This window comes from Larus michahellis, chromosome 9 (genome assembly GCF_964199755.1).
Source record: "Larus michahellis chromosome 9, bLarMic1.1, whole genome shotgun sequence".
In the NCBI taxonomy this organism is placed as follows: domain Eukaryota; kingdom Metazoa; phylum Chordata; class Aves; order Charadriiformes; family Laridae; genus Larus; species Larus michahellis.
The window spans coordinates 39648649-39671576 of record NC_133904.1 but is presented as its reverse complement, the minus strand read 5'-3'; the positions used below and the strand labels follow the sequence as shown (position 1 = coordinate 39671576).

The 22928-nt window shown below is 40.5% G+C and overlaps 1 protein-coding gene across 8 annotated transcripts in view; it reads right to left on the bottom strand.

The window, feature by feature from the left end:
• The window catches only part of TENM1 (teneurin transmembrane protein 1), a 995213-nt gene that overhangs the window by 78201 nt on the left and 894084 nt on the right, over positions 1–22928 (bottom strand). For 7 of the 8 annotated variants that reach the window (XM_074599876.1, XM_074599879.1, XM_074599878.1 and 4 more), the window contains 5 exons: positions 22306–22491; positions 21167–21190; positions 18664–18810; positions 7415–7631; positions 583–702 (listed from right to left, as the gene is read on the bottom strand). In XM_074599876.1, coding sequence (XP_074455977.1) covers positions 583–702; positions 7415–7631; positions 18664–18810; positions 21167–21190; positions 22306–22491 — 694 coding nt within the window. The remainder of the gene's footprint in view (positions 1–582; positions 703–7414; positions 7632–18663; positions 18811–21166; positions 21191–22305; positions 22492–22928) is intronic. The other variant, XM_074599881.1, reaches the window with a different exon arrangement.

Below are 22928 nucleotides of genomic sequence, written 5' to 3'. Positions count from 1 at the left end.
CAGCCCTGGAGTGCAATATAGAATATATAGGAACTTCATCTCTGAGAACTGAACCCTGCCCTATGAGGCTGGGGAAGAGAGGGAAGCCAGCATTGTCCTGGGCTGGTTATGGAACAGCAATTTAACCATTTTGGCTCTGGAAGGAGTCTGTCCTCACTTTTACTTGTGTGGCTCAGGTGATGAGGTAAAGGAGTTAACTCCATTGACACCTCAGCAAACTACTTGGAAGATTCACAGTTAACAACAAGAAAAAAAAAAGATAGGGAATTCTCTGGAAAACCTGACTAGTGAAAGTATTCAAATGTCAAGAAGGTGCTGTTATAGCAGTACTGTCACATTTTGACTCCAGGTGTTTGAGTACCACTGTAATCTTGTTGCTGATTAGGTTTTTTCTTCTTCTCTTTCTTCTTTGGTCCCTTTACCAGAGAGCTCTAACTAAATGTGCTCCCGGAGCAGAGGGCCAGATGCCATCCTCAATCCACACTATGAACAGTGACGTCTATGAAAATTTTGTACAGGAATGGAAGGTGGTAGATGGCCCTAACTATGCAAATGGTGAAAGACCATACGTGAAAGTCTGACCTTCCATCTTGTCGACTGATAGTGTATCCATACTCATTGTGGTGCAGAAAACTGACGTTCACTCCAACCAAAGGTGTTCCATCTATCGCTACCACCTGGCCTCGAATGACACATGCCCGTCTGTAACAAGAAGAGTAGAAGGCAACATGTTAGACACATCAGGAGGGTAAGAAGGGCATTGATTTCAGAAACCGTGCTATACTTCTGTCCCAGGCAGTCAGAACTACTCTGACACCATTGTGACTGTTGATTTTGAATGAAAATTCAAACAAGTCCAAAAGATTTATTTGAAAAACCATTATCTCATGAAGACGACACACAGACTCTCCCACAAATTGCTGGTGTATGGAGAATATATTTCCATTTCCGGCTATATTTCAGGATACCATTTGTTCTGCCATTGAATAGCACTGCACAGGCTTCACTGATAGCGTGATTTAGCTTGCTGCAGCTCTAGGGGGTGATGATTTGTGAAAGGGGAGAATGAAACCTCATTCTCTGCTGCTAAGAATAGGGCATGGCTGCCTATTAGAAAAAAGCTGAACTAATGCGATAAGGCAGCAGTGAGACACACGGTCTTCACCGTACTTCAGAAAGTTATACAGGTAAATTCAGAGAGCGCCTAATCAAGCGTAACGTACATTTTTCTCAATGCCCCATTACATGTTATGCCCTTTTAAATTCCCTCTGGGATGTGTTGGACTTGCACCCACTTTCCAGCATAAAAATCCTCCTATTCCAGTAACGGGACTCCAATATGTCAGCACAGCAGAATGCATTGAAGTCAACAGACAGGAAAGTGAACTCATTACTAAGTGGGTCTAATCAGAGGATAATAGGATCACAGAATCATAGAAAATGAGAGCTGAAAGGAAATACAAGACTTTATCTTGTCCATTCCTCTGCCTCAGGTAAGATCAACTACACCTACATTACTCCAGACAGATGCTTGTCTAACTCCATCACCTCACCACGTAACCCATTCCAATGCTTCTGTATGACTGCTTTACTCATGGCAAGTTTTTCCTACTGTCTAATTTCAATCTCCACTCCCATCCTTTAAGACTATTACTTTCACCCTAGCCATGGAAATGGTGAAGAAGTTACTCTCTTTTTCTTAGCTTTAGCCATTTACTTATTTGAAGACTGAAAGGTAAAGGAGACAAGTCTCATCAAGGATGAGGAGTAAGATGTAAAGTACCCTCATAGTGCTGATTAGGACCTAGTGGGATTTTTCTAAGGGCTTACACAGCTACGTTCCACTGAAACACCTTTCAGTATTTTGCCCTGTGCCATCAGGTACGCTGCATTAGCATGTCTCCACTGGCTGAACCGATCCAGGTCTTGGGATCTAAGGGTACAATTGCACATATTTCCTGGAACTGTAGTTTCACATAATGAAGTGAACCGTGTATGCAGAAGTCTTTTGATAACGTTAAAACGTTTAGGGTCAAAACCAATAGAATAGTTATAAATGTAACCATCATTAATTACTCAATAGAAACAATAAGCATAAATTTAGATGTTAAGTTTCTCTCTCAATTTGAAAGCTCATGGTAGACCTCAACAGACACATCCTACCTTTGCACACTGAATACATAATCTAAAGGAAAAACTTAATAGCTCCTCAGATGAAAGTTATTTAGGATTCTATATATGAATTTAAAAAATATCCTGAGAGAGATTAATTGATCATGATCCAATGAATTCATACGCACAAAATGGAGACAATAAATTTCTGAAAATTCTGACTTGTTTCATAAGATCCCTTCTCTAAAGCCACTCGACAGGACACTAATTTATCACTGTGATATCATCAAACCTGAGAAAACGCAACTGGTAAAAATTAACCCCTTTGCGAGTACTCCATTCACCGCAGTTGCTAATATGACTTCCATGCTCCCAGGACACAGAAAGATGCTGATTTTCAGCAAAGATGCTGATAAATCCCAGAGGAATAGGAGAGGCTGCATTACTGACAGTATGCAAAACAGAGTTCTGATTTACCACCTTTTTGTTTCTACATAAATTGGTTGTGGTCCTATTTTTGAGCAAAACCTGCTGCTCCACTGAAGGCAATCAAGCTCTTGTGTGTCTCAACAGACTCCCAAGACTCACTCAACAAAACAGCCAGGTTCAATTATCCTTTGATTTGTTAGAGCAGAAAATACTGGTTTCTATTGTTTTCTCATATTTCTAACATCAACAGACCTGCCTTTCCTTTTCTAATCCCTTTATTAGTGCACACCATATATTTACAATACACATTGGTGTGAGAGAGAGAGACCCCTAAGAGTCATCATTATTCGGTACATTATTCTCATACTCCTGTTTGTTCATTCCACACAGACCTGTCTTCTGACTCTACTCCGTCCTCATATTTTACCAAGCACACAGATTTGTGGGATAACAACTCATCAAAGTCTTCATTATTTCATACATAGTCTTTCTTTTCTCTGCTCATTCACTTTACTTCTCATTACTCATAAATAATATTAAGAAACTTATCTTTCAACTTTCTTGCTCCTTTTTGGTCATATTTTACAAGTCACATACATTTACAGTATGTGATAAAAAGGCATAAACCTCATTATTCTACATTTATCTGTATTGAACTGTCTTTGCAGTCTTTTAGATTTGAAATGTTCTAAGCCTGCCTCTGTGTTGCTATGTTTGTCCTCATTATTTACTGCCTTTTTATTACCGACTCCGAGTTGAAGAGTCTTCTACTCTCTGGCCTCTTCTTGAATTACCAGCACCTACTAAATCTCTAACTAAGCGTTTGATCAGAATTAGTTTTAATTTTTGCATTTGCTGCAGGTGTTTATGCAGTAAACTTTATGTTTACTAGAGTAAACTGCAGTTACTTTATGACCGGCACTAATCTCAAAGGCTGGGGGAGGTTACAAAGCAGACCACCAAGCCTGGAGGCACGCTGGCGTGCAGGTTCCCTGCGGCTTTGCTGCCTGCAGAAGACCTCACTTAATTCCTTTCCTTCCCAGAGCTTTTAGAGCACGTTCCCTGCAGTGATGCCACTTCATACTCAACTGCCACTTCACGCTTCCTTGCTTCAACATTCACCCTCTTTCCAGATGAGCTGTGGACCTTGCTACCACTCACTGCTTTTCTAAATTTTAACAGAGAAACCTCTAAAGATCATTATGCCTCCGCAATGTGCTGCTTGTCCCTCTTCAATTCTCAGCCTCTAAGATTTATTCTACACACTGGTGACTGGCCTGCTTTTCTCTCTCATGGGGGGATAATAACTCTTACTACCTGTCCAACAGCCATCTACTTGCAACGATTGCATAATCTTGGACTAAGGCTCTCCAAGTTGTTTTAACTTGAAAGCAAGTGCAAAAATGTCTTTTCTAATTTGGAGGAGCTGGGAAGCAACACGGCCCTGATAAGCTGCCTTAGTGTTTTCAAATGCATTAAAAACGGTTCTAGTCCCCTGGCAAGCTGTACTAAATCTGCAACTCCAGAGGGAGCAGCTGGCTTTTCGAGAGAAAGCAGAGATTCCCGTGGGTTGCAGGTGGCCTAAAAGAAGTAGGATTTCTCTGTCAATGCTTCATGGGTCATTCCTTGTGCAACTGAGGATCCCAGCTCTGTGAGTTCCAGCTCTCTGCCGTCAGGCAGTTTGTTTGACATCTCTAATTTAAAATACAAACAGAAGTTTAAAATTCTGTATGCATTCTTTCACTACTCGTAAAGCATTTTATTATTCCACCACCATTCTGCCTTGCTCTACTACTACTTATCTGCTATTTTTTTGCTTTTGTTTTGTGCATTAAGTTGCCAGTATTCTCTGAGCAACTGAGGCCGAGCCATTAGGCTCAGATGTGGAATTCTGTCAAGCAGCTTGTGAATTCGCAAGTGTCACATTACCAGAACACGTCATTTACTGTATTACATTTCTGATTAAAATCTTCAATGAGAGAAATTAAGCTAAAGGCTAGCAAGGTACATTCATTTCTTCCTGCTGACAGTGTTGCTGTAAGCAGCCTTTGAAGGGTAATTAATTCAGCACCATACACTGGACCCTTTTTGTAGGCAATTTGCAGCGAGTCAAATAGCTTGCCAGCAGCATGCATTAAAAATATTCGGCAAAGAAACAAGCTAAAAACCTTCCTGAGACCAGAAGTTGATAAAAACATTTTAATCTGCTACACCCTGTACATGCAGTAGGTCAAAACCATTCCTGAGGTAAGCAAGTACATTTCCATTTATGCAGAATGTGTCTAATCTGCCTTCCAGCATGTCACAGTTTAGGTTGGGAGTTTGTAAAAACCCCGTACCAATGACATAGCTTTGACACACTAAAAAGCAAAATACATTTTGAAACCATTTAGCTCCTCAACATTAATTTTGGTGTAGTATTTAGCCATGGCTCAACGTAACACCCTGACTGCATTTTAGCAGCCAAATATTAAAAAATTAGATCTGAGCTAAAGTTTAAGATGGAAATGTGAAAGGATGGATGTCCCAGCAGGTGTCAGAACAACTAATTTTAGTACTTCAGATGATGTTGAAAATGCCAGGATATGGCAAAGACAAAAAACTTTTAGTCTGGAAGGCAGAGATAATCTTCAACAGATAGGGCTTCACAAAATTTGAGCACCACTGGGAATGGGTGCCAGTGCTCTGCAATGCCACTATTTCATCCACTCCTTCCAATAGTTCTTGTTGAACCACCAATGCTATAAAATAAGTGGCATCGCAGGCAGCCATGACTTAATATCATCTGCCTGGACACAACCTTTTCAGCAATAGCCAAAAGGAGATTAAAAACCCCCAAGCATTCTTTGGTCTGTACCACATAGGCAGGAACACAGATTTCTGATTTTTTTTCTGTAGTAACGGATGTCTTTCTATATTTTTTCAGTAATCTTAGTTCCCAGGAGAAGAACAGACACTAGATGACAGTCAGATTGACAACGTCAGAGGAAGATTTCTGAACAGAGGCAGGACAGCTAAGCTGTTGCCTCCTTCCAAGATCTGTCATCCTTGAAGAAAATTCTGGCAGTTTTTAATAATATTTGACTTATGGATGAGCAATTTTTCAACTGCCTGGAAGACTGGAGGATCAAGCAAAGCGTGGACCGATGAACTCCTCGGGGTGCCCAGCACATTGCAGATTACTGTTGACAAAACCCAGGAGACATGGCACAGTGCAAGTCTCCAGGCACTGCCCTGATTCCGAAGATACAGCCAGCCTCATCTGAGTCCCAATGATCTTCTCACCAAAGTAACCAGTAATTTCTTTACAGTGGGAAGAAATGATACCTGGGGTGTGAACAATGCACCAATGCACGAACAAGCTGCATTCCTTCGTGGTATAAAGCACCAACCCGTGGTGAGGGTGGGCTGCTGCTCACACACGAGCCTTCGCTGCTCTTTGTTCTTCAAAGGCATGGCAGATAGCAGGGTAAAGAAATGAAATACTCAGAAAAAGCTTTTTAAATCCAAGTTAAATCCCATCAATGATAGCTTTAAAAGATCAGTTCCTTATATCTATAAAAGCACGTTGATGGGATTATGTGCAATCTGGCTGCTAACATTTGCAGTGTCACAGAACACTGTACAGGCGGCTTGAGTGCTCACCTCCTCTCTGAAAACACTCACCGCGAGGCATTTTGATGACCAAAATCTTTCAGTGGTGACTTTTGGTTTAAACTGTGTAGAGCCCACCAAGGCCTTGCACCAGGTGCAATGGCACCGTTCCATCAGCCAGACCTGCCATTGGCAGGTGAGCGCTTTTCATGGAGTTCGTTTTCATGCCCTATTGTTCTACATATTTATAACATCCTGTTACATTATTAATAGTGATTATATGTTTAGGTATTTCAGATCAATAAAGACTCTGTTTACATATTTACTTTATTAAAAATTAATAAGTTACAAAGAAAAAGTGCACTGAATTTGTGTGCAACCATGGAATGAAGTCCAGGTTGTAACCTAAGTGCTACGTACTGTACTGTGAAGATAAAAAATTTCTTATGCCTTTATTACTGGAACATGGTTTATCTAATGTATAGGCTTAGCTGACAGGGTAATAGTGAGGTGATGTAGATGATTTGTGGATCTCTTTGTCAGCATGTAAGTTATAGCTTCCCAGGTGAACTACAGCATAAAAACTTATGTGCCCCTATATTTCAAATGTTCAAGAAAATATGTGTTACCAGGTTTTCTGAGCAAATAAGTGCCCCTTCCCTATTGCACAGTCTTTTCCTGTTAAAGGGCAAGCCAATCTCACGAACATTCAGAGATCACTCCACTGTTTGCACGACAGGTTTGAGAGTAACCCGCAGCACAAAATGGTAAACTCCATGCTGGTCTAGCAACAGGTAGTGAAAGCAAGAAAATTTGTTAATTAGATAGCTGGATTATATGCAAGTGGCACATGTTAAATTTATTACACTTTAAATACCAATCAAATTCCACTGGGGAGAAAGGTGACTGAATACAGCGCATATGAATCCAACTTGTCCTTCTGCTTCCTGCCACTGTACGTATCTACAGCGCAAAGGGCTGAACTTCCCCCCACTTATTTTGTAAGTACGAGATTGCTTACCTTCCACGACAGTCAAAGGCTTGTTAATAACAGTGGAGTTTGTTGCCGTGACACTTATGAACTAGATAGGTAGTAATGAGAATCTGATAAACAAGATCCTCAGCTGTTGGGACTTAAACATTTGCTATCCTTTTTAGTATTTTTTTATCACCAGTGAAGAATTCTCAGCTCTCCAGGTATCACTGTTTTTTCCCGGTTAAATAATTTCATTGCAGTTCTCAATATTCAGAAAAGTCTTTCGGCTAAAAGAAAACTCACCTGCTCTCAAATGAGACATCTCCTGGGATGACGTGAGTGCTTTCCTTCCCAATAAGGAATCTGATTCGATCATAGAAGAGCCTTGGAGGATGCTGAGAGAAAGGCGGTTGGCTGTGCTGAATAAGGTCAAGGGGATCAGGCGAACCCTGGCAGAGAGGACTTGCGTAACAATTGCTCTGCTGACAGCAGTCAGGGTCTACACAGTCCATCAGGCCATCTAAAATGAAGAGAACGGAAAGTTCAGGAAATTGAGTGATTCTGAGAATAAAGCACCGTGTTTACTACTGGAGAGCACTGGAGGTATTTAATCAACCGGAAGGCACGCTGATTATGACACATTCAAATTCAATAAAGCATTAACACACATGCTTAGTCCAGGAGGGGGATTTCTCTCTAGTCATTAACAACGTACCACCCCATAAAATCCCCACACCACAGTGAGAAAACAGAACCCACAAACTAAGTGAACAGGGAAGAGCGGGACTGCCTTTGCTGCAGAACAGGCAGAAGACGACAATCACTACACAATACTTGTTAGTCCAGCGGGTGCATGACCCACACTGTGCAGCTGGCATCTCTAATAGTCCTTTATTGTCACTACTGTCTGTTCACACCTGTGAAGGACATACACTTGCTACCCAGTCTGCAATGGGTAAGAACTCTGAAATGTCGTAACTCTCACAAGCATCCTCACTACAGTAGTAAAAAAAGGCACTTGTTACAGTTGTCTGACTTGTATTTTAAGCCCTACAATAGTTTTATTAGTGCTTTGGGATGTTTAGTTCTCATTTATTGGTTACAATACTAGAATGGTCCAAAAAGGGCAAAATCATGACTACGCTCCTTTTGTAGTTTCGTGTACAATACACACCCTGATGCAGGCTCTATCCCCGTGACCTGCCAGATACAGTCTTCTCCATAGATGTTTGCACCAGGAAAGCAAATCTAGAAAGTGAAAATAAACCTATTCCTCCTCCCTCCATTTTCAAGTACGAAAAATAGGAGAAATGATTGATTTTTTTTCAAAAATCTACATTTCTTCATGGACAGCCTTGCAACAAAATTTGTGGATAAAATTCATTTACTTAAATGTCCAAAGCGTATGATGAAAAGTGAAGCACTGAAGTGCGTCTAAATTAAGTACCTAAATAAAACTTAAAATCGGCCTATTGGCATTTAATGGCTTCTATCAGCAGCTTTGATGTCCAAATTGACTAAATTGCATACTCAATCAGAAACAGATTTAATAAAGTACAGTAAAGTGTCCAACTATCTTCTCAAATATCCATTTTATGACTTAGCAGTTGCTAACTTGCTTGGATTGACAAGCATACTAATGCATATAAAGCACGATTACGGCATTGTATCCTTCAACAAAGACATCTCTTATTATTTTTCACAAGGTCAGTCTGAACAAATGTGGAGTCATCATATCACTGTATGGATTTCCCTTGTGTCAAAATTGGAATGCTATAGGATCAACATACTGTCAGATATTTTCACTCCATGCTTTGACTTTTCATGCTCTGCTCATACCAACGCTTTGGTGCCTATAAAACCGTAACCCCTCAGGGCAAACTGCACTATCGGGGAAGCTGTTGTAGTTTTGTCATTGACTTTAATGGGTGTGACACCAACCCTCAGCCATCTTTGCTCTTTTCTCAATAGAGCACACTGCACTGTGTGAATGCTCGGTAAATAACAGCATAAAATATTCACTTCGAAAAGAAAGCAAAAGCCCTTCTACAGAACAAACAAGTATAATGAAATGGGCTTTCCTGGAATCTGAAAATCCTTGCCTGACCTTGAGCAAGGTAATTGCTTGGCTAAGCAAAAAATATTAACAAATCTATCCTACTGCAGCTGGGAAATCAGACAGAGAAGGCTAGTTTTTGTGATAATGAGCCAAGGGCGACTGTAGATAGCTAGCAACAATAATCTAAGACACTTGGATCCAGCAAAACTGGCATAGCTACAGGTCAGTGCATGCTTTAAGTTCTTTCCACATTCCCCAAGTCCTGGAGACAACAGGCATTTGCCAGTGGTGGGAGAAGAACTTCACAGGGCAACACTGAGTTTATTGGCTTTGAGTGTAGCAGTCACTTTATATTCAGGAAAACCTAGAAAGCTACGTTCCGAAACCCGCTAGGAAATCAGTAAGCTGGAACAGTAAGGGGCCTCCAATCTAAACAAAACCACACACAAATGGATGGAGGAACTCACGATATGAACCAGACAGGGTTTCAGCGTGTTCTGATATAAAAAAAAAAAGAAAGAGCTTTTTGGGTTGAAACATGAAGAGCAGGCTTGGACCTGCAAGGAACAAATATCTCCTCTTACCGTTTCCTCTTTTTTGTCAAAGGAATAAAACTCTGTATACTCTTAATAGGTGAACTGAAAAGCATGAAGTTACTAGTGGATTCTCCAAGACTGCAAATATTTAAGAATTCTACTAGACTTGGAAAGGTGATGAAGAAATTGAAATCTCTTGCTTTTGCTTTATACCGGTGAAGATCCCCGCAGAGGGCACGTGATGTGGTTACGCACAGCCAGTCGGGGCTGGTCTCTGCCGGTGGAAGGGTTATGGCAGTGACAGGTCTTGTTCAGGGAGTCAGGGTGCTTTCGGGAAGGCGGTAATTTCTACGAGCTAACTGTTGTTTACCTGGGAAACTTGACAAACATTGGTCTGGCAGAATAAGTACTAATCAGAAAAAAGACACACATTTCAGAATAACAGTATCTGTGGGGAAGCTATTTTGGAGTAATTTATTCCACAGTAGTTATTCTGATTAATTTTTTCCTTGTCAACAAGCCATTAGATGTGGGAACTGAGCTGACCTGACTCTCTCATTTATGTAAGAAATAGAAGTGAAGATTCATAGAAATATTAGAATATGAAGATTACTGCTTAGAAAAGAAATAGCTATAGAAATAACAATTAAATACTTTGCTTTCTCTGATAGAGCCCTCATTCTTCTTTGCTTCAGTCAACAGCTCACATACTTGGCAACAAACACTGCGCGTGCACGCTGTACACAAAAAGAAACCAAATAAAAGGAAAGCAGTTTTCCATCTTCCGGTCAGACTCAATTTTCAGCTTTTCTTTGCAGTTTACTTGTGAGCAAAGCGACTACCTTATAAACTCTTCCAAGTTCTGCTAATGGAGTTATTTTGGGTTGAATTACTTGCACCTCTCCAGGCTCCCAGGGCTACAGAAGGGTGGGTTTCCCATTAGTAGGGCTGTGGAGTCCCAGGAGTATATCGGAATAACCCACGGGGAGAATGGTGTTTGTCCTGACAGCACATGAATGTAGGAAGCGCTGGATACACCAGGAACAGCTTACGGCCTTGGGAGCAAAGGCTACAAAGTGGTCAGAGGAAGAAATTGCTAACCAAAATCTAAATGTTAATCCAAAGTAGGAGTCTTCTAGGTTACAGATCATCATAGAATCATAGAACCGCCGAGGTTGGAAGGGACCTTTCAGATCATTCATGGCTTCTCTCTCTCTCATGCGGCATTCTTTCTTTTTGCATTTTTTGTAAATCTTGTCACTGTTTAGGTTCTCAATCTCCCCCCTCAACCACGCAGAACAAAACAGAAGAAAGATGCTAGGCTTGGAGAAGACGCTCCATGGGCAGGGAGGCAGGAGGTGAAGCAGCACCAGCTCCTCTACAGACTCTTAGCACTACATATTTGGCTCAGGCCTAACTCAGGCCACTGGGTGTACGTATTTGAGAATTAATAACTACAACTGTCTGAATAATGTAACTTCTATTTTTTTTTTCCAAACAATCAAACAAAATTTAGAAAAGAAATCAACTTGGATAAAACTGAAAAACATTTTTCGCACTTTGTGCTGAAGTAAAAGAACAAAACACCTATTTTGAGGCAAAATAAAATCTTTGTTCCACTTTAGGCTCATATAAGACTTTGGTTTTAACTTAGACCATTTAAAAGAAAGAAAAAAAAACCCCACACCTAAAGCCCAGTAAGAAACTACTGTAATTCAGTATGATACCCATTAAATTGAACCAGATGAAACAAACTGGTACAGAATCACAATTACATATGGAGGCGGTTCATGATAATGGAAATCATATTAGTAAGTGCATGTGAGGTTAAATTTTCAGCAAGCCAATCCTATTTGAAATGAGATTTTTAATCCAGGAGAATAACCCAGAAAAACAAATAAGTCTTGTTTATAAATTATTGCATCAAACTCATTCACTTGAAAATGCTACAAATACATTAGTCAATTCTCAACCAATGGTCACATTTTTTAGTTAAGTTTTCATATCAGGAACCAACTGTTAAAAAACTCACCGTGTTAAGAAAACAGCAGGGTTTCTATTAAATCTCGGGAGACAACAGTCAGGAGTATGAACAAACTACTACAAACAGCAAAAACTGTAAATCCTCCAGCAGGGGAGCCTGTATACTGAAGTTTTTACTGTCAATTACCACACAGTGCATCACAGCACAGGTGCAGACTAAAATGCATTACAGAGGCATCAATGATTTTGGTTTGCTATTAGCATTTTATTTATTTCATATAAAAGGCAGTCAGGCACCTTCAAGGTGCACTACAGGTTGTATAATATAGTGATTCAGGATTTGATGAGTCTGAGATTATGGTTTCACATCTTCCAGGTACCTTGTTTTGTATGCAAGAGATAACGATGGACTGGGATTTTTGTTTCAGTAAGTAAATTAGACAATTAAAATATTTTTAATATTACTCCTAAAATAGAATTCACAAAGATCGACTTGAGGATAAAAGGCACTTCACAGCACTGTTAAATAATTTAAACAACCTCAAAGAAAAGGCAGAGCATGCCAAAACAAATAGCTCTGCTTCCAGTCACACCGCTCCTCTCAGCATTGCTGTCGCTCACAGAGGTAGGACAAGATTTTCCCATTTCCTTGCTGGGGAAGGGATGCCGTAAGGAAGCTTTCTATAAGGAATGATAATAATACTTATTGTGCCAGAATTTTGTGTCAATGGAATCACACAATATTTTCCATCAAATAAAATATATGTTCTTGCTTATACATTTATATTTTTTGTCCTTATTTAATATGACGGAGAGAATGCCACAAGTGTGATAAGTTACCTCCCCAGCTATGTTTCTACTGCAGCCATGGAAGGCTCAGTGTGTGCTAGGTCCAGCACATTCTCTAACGTACACGTTATGCGGCAATCTCTCTTCTACGTGGACGATCCCTTCAGCAACCAGACGAAGTGGTGATGGAGGTATGGACCCATCTCTCCATCGGTTACTTTCCAGCAATATACCCCTTAACTTACCATGTTTGTAAGTGAAATCATGTAATGTAATGTAAAAAAACGTAATGCTGGACAGTGACTGTATTTCATGTGTTTTGTATTTGAGCTTTCCATATGCTGCATAATATCTATATTAAATCCACAATAAAATAAAATAACAGTTGGGAAAGAAAAAGGCATTTTGTCAGCTATAAGCTAATAGCAAGAACATGGAACAAGTCACATATTTTGGGCCTGATATGGCTCTGTGCCATCTACTTTTCAATCCTGGCTTTTCTAGTCTTCTTGTCTACCTTTGAATTACTTGCAATTCACGACTGCAAATACGGGAACATCACAGTAAGTCACGTTGCTGAAAATGGATCCGTGTTCACAACTAGTACAATTGTGTAGGTAAGGGATCATCCGAGGAGACACTAAAGAGGCACTGGGTGGGGGTCACTGGTAAGGGAAGCAAAGAACAAAGCGGTTCTGATTTTGGCAGTGGTGGCTTCCCCAGCTCACCACTGCGGCATGCAAGAACTTTCACAGTGGCTTCTTTTCTGTTAAACCACTGAGACGCTTTATTAACTGTCTATGAAAATGACAAATTCAATCAGACTCTACCTCCCACGTCACTCGGTTAGTTATTTTAATAAACCGTCTGCTACCATTAGGTTCTGGCAAGCAAAACACAGTTAGCAATAACACTTAAAATTGCTATTCTTCTGCTTTAAAGTTCATCAAAAGATCAGAATTCTCACCCCTTCAAGCTTCTGTCATGCATGGAGAAGTTACTACTAATGTTAACCACAATAGGTTTGAAGTTTTACGGTTAATGCCAAACCCAGAATGCTACAGGAATTGGAGTATATGCTTGCGCGGCGCATGCACACGCATGTGCGCAGGCACACTCACAGACACACACACTAATGAATGCACTTGCTCAGTCACACGACAATCAAGCCCATCTCTAAGTAATACACTATCCTCAGTACGAGCAGTACCAATGACCTTCATTTTCACTGCTGCAGAGCAACCCAGAGGTGTGCGTGTAAGTGCTCTCCCGCTCCCTCTGCACCGATCCCAGTGAGCACAAGCCAGCGATGGAGCTGTCAGAACTACGTCCAAAACGTTTTCACAGAAACTAAAAAATGGGCTTTAAGTTTCTCCTTGCAGTAAGCGGATTTTTGCTCTCTGAACGCCTTATGCAGGAAAACCTAAAAAACTCAACAACACGACTCTCAACACTTGAAGGATTTGAGCTTTTTGGTACACTCCATGATCAATTGTTCAATACTATTTTTGTTTGTGGAAAAAAATAAATCCACAGGAGTCTTCAACTTACATTTGCTTGCCTTCTTTTACAGATTTCAAATAAGCATTAAACAATGCCTGTGCTGACTTGTTTCACCACAGGCTCAGTTAAGTCCAATTAGGGTTGCCAGGAATCTGAGCAAACTGAATCAAAGAGTAACTTCAGAAGAGACTAAGCAGCAGTAACCGCCATGAGACTCTGATGCTTATTTGTATGCATTAATCCAAACTGCTTCTCAAATTTTAGCCGTAATACATAGCACGCAGCAGACAGTGAGGCTGATAACTGGGAACACTGGTGTTTGCCTAAAGACATTTGAAACCCGCCAGTGTGCCTCTGAAAAGGCTGCAGTGTTTTAGCCAGTGAGTACCAGTGGCGTTTGGCCTTCCACACACAGAAGAATGCAAATATATCAGGGTATGATTTTCAGAAACTGTAAGTATCCCTGGGGAGCCCTCGCTGCTCAGCAACAATGAAAACCTTTCCCATCGGTATTATTTATATTGTGTAATAATAGCATATTACTTATATATGGACTCAATATCTCTGTGATGGATAGGTTATTAAAATGCCAATGGATGGGTCAGAAATACATCAATATTTTAGCAGCACTGGCTATCAACCCAAGGCTATGCTGAATCATATATTTTCTTGTGCTTGGAAAAGCTTGGAGAAAGCTATCATAACTGTCTGAAGTGACTGAAGGGATATTTGGAAGAGAATTCAAAGCTTGTAGTAAACAGTATTTTCCTTAAAAACAAACAGTCAAGATTGAATCACGGAAGAAAAAGAAAGAGATGAAAAGAGATCCAGACAAATTTAAAAGAGAGGTCCGTATCAAAGAAATGAATGGGAGTGACAGGCTGCAACTTTCAGCTTAAGACAAAGACCTGCACGTGCAGCAGGAATGTAAATATATGTTAGAATAGCAGGTAAATTGTGGCTTGGCCGGGCAGGGGGGTGACCCGTGAGCTGGTGCCGAGTGCCCTGGGACACAGGCACTCGCCTGCGCAGAGCTCAGCAGAGCTGTCAAGCAATCTCCTGGAGCTACCCAAGCTTCCAAATGAGTCTAAAGTAATGGCAGAACAGGAGAAAATGACCTGCTCAGATGAGCTGAATGGCCACCTTATAAACCGAAAATGAAGTAATGCCAGTCACGACAATGAAAGGAGGAGAATAAGAAATGGGGAATAACGTGATGCTGAGGGAAGCCATGGCGAGAGAAGGGCCCCACTGCAAAGGACATCTGCTTGACTTCTTGGCATTATTTAATGGACATCACACTGATAACAGACTGCAGATGCACTCCACAAGAGCAAGTGCAAACCACGCCGTCGTGCATGTGTTATAATGCTAAGACCTTTTCAATGATATTTGTAGTGATATTTGAACAGGTAAACATGCCCTTAATCTGCAAGGAGGAAAAAGCTGACAGAGAGTTATGAGATGGAATGGGAAAGGCAGTTATGGTACAGTCAGGGTACAACGTATACTAATAGAAATAGTGTTTTCCCTGCTCAGGAAAACATTTCCGCCTGTGTTTAACCTTACCACCACGGGTAACTGCAGTGATGGGGAACTCGGTGCTTCAGCATCGGCAGAACCGGGCTGCCCGTGACACTTTTGGCTTACAGTATACCAGTCCTTAATATATATAAAATATACCAGTCTTTAAAAAATGAATTCAAGACCTCCTCCCTCACAAAGCTTTTCTGCCGCTATTACAGACCAAACAATAACGCTAAAACTTCCTCAAGCCAAATAAATTACATTATTCGATCCCTACAGTTGGAACTAATAAAATGCTTCATTCTCTAACACATTTTTTCTACCATGTATTTCCATGTATTTTTATAAAGTAAAAATCTCAGCTTTTCAGTCTCTGAAAGTACCATGTCATAAATCAGCTGAAAACTACATAAAATTATCATTCTGCCTAACTCCTGAAATTAGAGTTTGTTTGAAATAATAATTGTTCAACTTTACTACAGCTTTGTTCTTTGGTTGTGACTTTCTTCTAATGAACTTGAGGCACAAAAAACACCTCCTAAAGGCTGAGATATAAATGTTTGATTTAAACACAATTGGAGTGAATAATACCTTTGAGAGGGGAGAATAACATGATTTGGAATATACAACGGCACTAAATTAGGTCTCGAGCATGATGTCCCGGGCTATGTGTTGCTGAATGATTGTGATCACATGCTAATGGCCTGGGAAGTTACTACCTGTCAGCTGAGTTTCTGTAACTCAGCTGAGTGCACGCTCTTAACTCACCACAACGGCAGGCAAAAACGTTAATAGCTTCCACCTTTATGCACCTGGTCCCGTTATGGAGCTTGATGGATGGTAACTCGTTACGCCACCATAATATTCTCACAGTCTAAGGCACAACCTCCCAGCAAACAGGACTTAACAGGCAATGTCATGTCTCCTTCCTAATTTCTGTTTTTACTGTTGTGTATACGTACAAACCCTGAAACACTAGGAATCACCTTCCGATTTCGTATTAATGTAACACTGGTATAACTCCAGTGACTTTAGGGGAATTCTTCTAATTTATGCTTATGCCAAATCAGGTCCTGTGAACTTCATATATAAAGAGAAGTGGCTTTAATATGTAGATATAATTTTCTTTTCTTATATAAAATTGATTGTGAAGGAAACTTAATTACATTTAGCCCATCTGTAGTAGTCAGATTAATTAAATATTTCTCTCTGCACTTATCTCTAATTGTAATGTCAACAGAGCTGTCCTAGGCCATGTTATGTTGCCATTAAAAAGGAAAAAGAAAATTACTTTTAAAACCTGCAGTGAAATGATGTTAAGTGTCTGCCTTAAACTGACAAATTCAAGGAGATTTAGAGTTAAAACTGCCAACTCTTTCAATAACTCACCATTATTGCAGAATATAAAGCACCCAAAATCACAATACAGGGCAGTTTATACAGAGCGAGTTCGTAGAGTGTATCAGAAAACGCTTTTCATACATTACAGGCTAAACAGGGTTTTTGTGGACAGATTTAAGAGTGAGTCAGTGGCTTGGACAGCAGGGGAGAGCACCAGACAGATGGGAAAGCACGCGGGGGGCGGCGATGCCAGCTGTGGGACCTCGTGTGAAAGGGATACACACCAGCGCAGAGAGCAGAGAGAGTGGGCAGAGAGAAGGCTGTTAGAGGTCTTGGAAACAAGGTGGAAGAGGAAGGATAAGAGAGGAATAAGGCGATTTTGAATGGGATTCAGAAATGAGGAAGCCTTTGCCAAAAGACAGCATGGTCTTAGAGCCCACAGGATACAAAATCAGAAGGTCTCAAAATATATCTGTAAATGAGGAATCATCACTTAGTCAGAATGTTTCTATTGAGGTCCCACAGTGACCTCAGTTCTTGGCCCTAAATCAAGCTTAATTCATCAATGACCTAGAAGAAAATAGATAATCATTATACTAAGGTTTGACACTACAGTGGGGTATGAGGTCTCACCCACGACGCTGAGATGGTCTGTAGTGTGACACAGTACATATTTCAATACATCTCAGTGTACAATTTAATGAAAAAAACGTAGCTGTGCTTGGGACACGATGTATTTACAGTCTGAACGAGAAAGCTGCACAGCTCCGAGCACGGGGGCAAGCACACTGTAAAGGATGGTAGTAAGTAAAGGAGAGGAAAGCAATAGTCCCTCTTGACTGTCCAGTAAATGAGTATTCCTAAAAGAGATAGGAAAAATAATTAACTCTGAGAACAATCAGTGAGGAATGCTGTGGCTTTTCTCCCACTGGTAAGTTTGAAATAGATTCTGGATATTTTTCCTGAAAAAATGCACTAGCTTGTGTACTAGAATAAACTCCTGGAAAGGAGGCAGAGACGAACTTATGAAAGAACTATGCTTTTACCAGCAAACCTAAAACTTACACAGCCTTAGAATGAATCAAGACTACAGAGGTCTGAGGTGGAGAGCACCTAGTGCCAAATGCCCTGGTTCAACTGGTAGAAAAGAGCAAATTATTACTTTAATACAGGGCTTCGTTTATGGTACTTTCAAAAATTACTTTATGCATACTTTCTACGCTAGCTTACTCAACTATCGTTCAAATGTAGGTCCAGATAGTTGCAAGAACTGTGCTGTGTCTCAGTGGAAAGATTAAGAACTATATTAATGTTAAAAAAGTATCTCTAAATGTATGCTTTATGCTTGCAAATGTATTCATTTAATATTAACATAAGACTAAACTCTGGATGCATTTTGACAGGCACAGAGGTTTTTACATTTGCGTATCCATTAGCTGTCTGCTGAAATGGATGACAGAGTTATGGGGTAGAGCAGAAAGGAGATAGAAGAAATTAGTTGTTAGAAATTTGGGGGGGGGGGGGTTGGTGTTTGTTTTGTTGGTTTTGTTTTTGTTTTTGTTTTTTTTGGTAAGAAAAAAATCAAGTCCTGGGATGATAGGTATTGCACAGAATTTCTGCCTGGAATAACATCCAGCACAAGAGTGTGTTCCCTCGCCGCACTGCTTCAGATGAAGTCAGTGGAACAACTGTCTTGAGCAAACAGACAAACATTGACATTCTGTGATAAAAAGGAAAACATACACCAAACGTATAGATTCAAATGCCAATCCAGGATGTGACAAATAAACAGGGACATGAATTATGTCGCATACCTCCATCATTGTCCAGGTTATCTCCACACACCATTTCCATGACAACGTTACATCCTGAGCCACTCCAGCCCACTTGACAAACACAGTGCCATCCGTTCTGATCAAGAGTGCACCTCCCGTTTCCGTAACAGAGACCTGGGCAGCCATCTAGAAAAGAAAATGTAAAAAAGAAGCCTTCATGGAGGAGTTCTCTTCTTTTACAGTTGTAATTATTCTTTAGCATTCTTTCATATAGCAGTATACTTGCTGCCTTCAAATAATCACAGCTCCCTTGCAAGCCATTTATATTTTTTGCCAAATATGGAAATATCCCCATCCTGATCCCTCCCTTTGCTTGCCCAAAAGTCATTTTTCAGTGAGGAATGAGGATAGTTTTAGTGTGTAACATTTTGTGCGCAGGAAAAAAGCGAGTAAACTTATAAGAAGATATTTAACAGTCTGCTGTGTCCATGTTTTTCTCTACTTACTGAAAAATAAGTTGTAGATCACAATGGAAGGTCTATACATAATCAACATTTATATCAAAGATATGCATGGAAAATATTGCGTAAATGACAAACTGGCATTTGTGGACACGATCTTGCACATTGCAGGGAGTGGAGGTGACCTCTTTATTCTGTTCGCAAATACTCAGCTGACTGAGAAAATGCCAATTCGACTTATGCCACAACACAACTCTTTCCACAAAAGAAGGCAAACGGGGGAGCATTTCCTTTCTATGTCCAGTTCCACTTCCTTCACATTATAGCCGATTTAAATATGATAAACACTTGCCCTTTAGTGGCTCTGATTCTAGATCAAAACTGGAACAATGACTGTAGCATCCTCTGCATTATACCCACTTGTAAGCTCTGAATCAATAGGAATTTGGCCATTCTCAGCTACATCTCCTGCCTATGAGTGAGAGAGGAATTGTCTCTGGATGTGTACGCTCACGTCCATCTGCCTGCATAGTTCAGTGCCAGCTCAGACATTTGTCAAATCTGCACCATGTCACACACGGAGCCAAAGGACAATGGATAAAGCTCAGCAATAAGCTTTACAGCGCAAGTGGCATTCCTTCTTAGAGGGCTCCTTTCTTTTTGCCAGCATGGACATACAGGAACTGAAAGCGCCTCCTATATTTGATAGTGAACATCAACATTTATGTGTTATCAGAGAGAATATTTTTTTGAGGAAGAAAGAAGAGACCTCAATCTCCATATGTGTTTGGCAGCCCCGAGATGCTCCAAAAGGGCTTTGGAGGAGCTGACCAAAGTCAGAGAATCCGTACGACTGGTCTCTCAGGCTGCGACTCACAGCCCAACATGCAGCACGCTTCCTGGGAACTCCACACTAGACACATCATCTCTCTCCTCCCCACCCTCGGCACAGTTTATCAATCACATCTGCAAACAGGGAGACTGGGGAGTCTGACCATCTTGCTCGGAAGAGCTGGAGATGGGTGGCACCGTTTTCTCACACTGGAATTCTGGAAGTTGTTGCTCTAAAATAGCATAAGATTGGCAACCACCAGATATACTGTGAAAGCCAATTATTTGCCTCTTTCAGGCTAATTGGTGGAAAGGGCAGGATGTGAGATCTGTTCTGGGTAACGAGGATGTTTTTCCACTTCAATTCACTGTCCCGCTGAGTTAATTTATTTCTTGTATATGATTATATTTTGCTGCTGCGTGTGCTTATCCTCTAAGACTATAAATGTAATCAAACGAATGCCTCCATGATTTTATTATACTCTAATTCTGAAGAAATAAAATAATAGATACAAAATAACCACCCAGGTCTTTCTGGAATGTCGGTTAATTTGCTATTTGGGCTAGCAGCATTTTTGCAAGGGGCACTGGGCATCATTGCTCCGCGCAGCATGGCGAGGGCTGAGGCACTGCTCAAACGTGCGCCGACATGAATGAGCAGGACCCGCGGCAAGGCAGGGAAATCAAATGAACAGCACCAGACACAAACCAACATAAAATCTAACTCTTGTATCAAATGATTTGAAGAGAATCGCATCACTTCTGGCATAGACAGCTTTTAAAAAAGTGTACTTCTCTATCAAAAGAAACTTACTTCAAGCACAAACAACAAAAAACAAAAAGAAAACTTTTGTTCTCATGGAAGACAGGATCAACAAAAAGTGTTTTGAGCAAGTCCTCAGCTCTGTCATTACTTTGGAACGGTAAGCGAGAGCAAAATGATTTGCCTAACAGCACATCAGATGCCACATAAAACATGCTTGCATTGCTACAACTTCGTGAATGAGTTGAGCACGTTATTCGTTAAAAATTGCATTTTCTTCTGTAAATCTCTCTCTGTCTCTATGTGTGTGTGTATATCTATATATCTATATATCTATATATCTATATCTCCATTAAAAAATGTTTTATCTATTCTGGCAACTTAGCAGTACAGAAGCTCAGACAAAACAGGTAACACAGAACACTGCATTCCCAATACTTTTATATCTTTTCATTATTCTTTCACAATGCTGATATGAAAAACTTACCTCGAACAGCATCTAAGTAGTGAGCTTAAAAAAGAAAAGAACAAAACTGAGATGGATTGAACTTCTGTACCCAAATGAACACAGACACCATTTGGCTATGGCTTTGCCACCTGTCAGATCTATTCCTGCCACTGCGATCAAAACACATCGCGTATGTGATGGTTCTCTGATGACGAGCATGTAGGGGACAGCCTGGGCCATACCTGCCGGTGCCTACCCAATGCAAAGAGCAGTTCTGCATATCTTTTTGATTATTTTGGTCCTTTTCTGGATTTGCTCTATACCATCTTTAGAAAATTAGGCTGTTCCTCCTTCACAAATCTAATTCTTGATTTAGCAAATCTGATTTAGTAAATTCTAGAGCCAGTGAATAACCAAGATAATGACAAATGATCAAGATAAAAACAAAACATTCTGCTTTTGCTTTTTTTTTTTTTTTCAAGAAGCAAGCATGAAAGCTTACTCTGCTTACCTCTGAGAATTAGACACCCTGCTATTAGAAACAATTAAAGTGTTTATGAATAATCTTGCTTTGGGACATTTTAGAGAGAAACACTATTAGACTTTGCAAAAACCTGTTGTATTTCATTAAAAATGTAACTATTACATTTGTATAATAGAGTAATGAATTCTAAAAAGATCTGAAAGCTTTACCTTATTAGGAATATTGTTAGAAGCCAGCTATAGAAAAATCACCTCTATTAATAAGTAAAATATGTAAATCCTCAGACATGAAGGCAAGAGATTTAATGCAAGAATTCCTTAAGCTGAATAATAGCTCCATCCCCTCACACCTTCCATTTCTTAAACAATTTTTTCCGTCCTGACTTGAAGTTCTCATATGAACACAACCCAACAATATATTAGGACGGAGATATCTCTCTGTTGTGTGTTTTTGTGTTTTGTAAAAAATAAATTCGGCTATGTTTTTTCCTCTAAACAGAAAGCTGCCCTGAGCTGCAGTTCTGTGGGACAAGCGGGGCACACCATCAGTGCAGAGCTGCCTTTTTACACCTGGCCTGATCCTGGCTCTCTGTTTTTCCGAAATGACTTGAAGCAGGCTGATGGCTAGGGCAGATCTTTGTATAACTGGTTAAGGATTTAGGCATTTTATTTCCCGAGGTACAAAATGCCCTTACCAATGGTGCAGTGGTCCCCTTCCCATCCAGGGCTGCACTCGCACTTGCCGTCCTTGCACTGGCCGTGTTCAGCGCAGTGAGAGTGGCAGGTACGCTCTTCGCAGGTTGGTCCCACCCAGCCCTCTTCACACTGGCATATCCCTCTCGAACAGACTCCATGGCTGCCACAGTCCAGGGTGCACAGCTCTGCAAAGGATTACAAAAATACATAACGTGAAACAGCAATTTCCTACTGCAAATAGACTTTGCACCGATACTAAATTTAATCACTTCTCTACCCGTATCACTCATCAATTGCATCAAATATGGGATTTCATCCCCCAGTACACACACACTTTGCACTATCTGGCTGCCTCCTTCTTTAGCAGTTACTTGCCAGATCACTTATTTGTTTGGGGTGGGGACTGCAAAAATTATGGCTTCGCATGTGGTAGAGCAATGGGCCTGAACCAGACAAACAATGACACAAAAAAGTCAATATCTTTTAACTGATTTCAGCTGAGGCCTTTAACAACAGCACGCCACGTCTGGTTCCCAGGTCCCACTGGCTCAGTTCTGAAATCTATTATAAACTCAACTACTGCAAGGGAGCTGAAGTAAAGGATAAAGTGGCACATTAAATA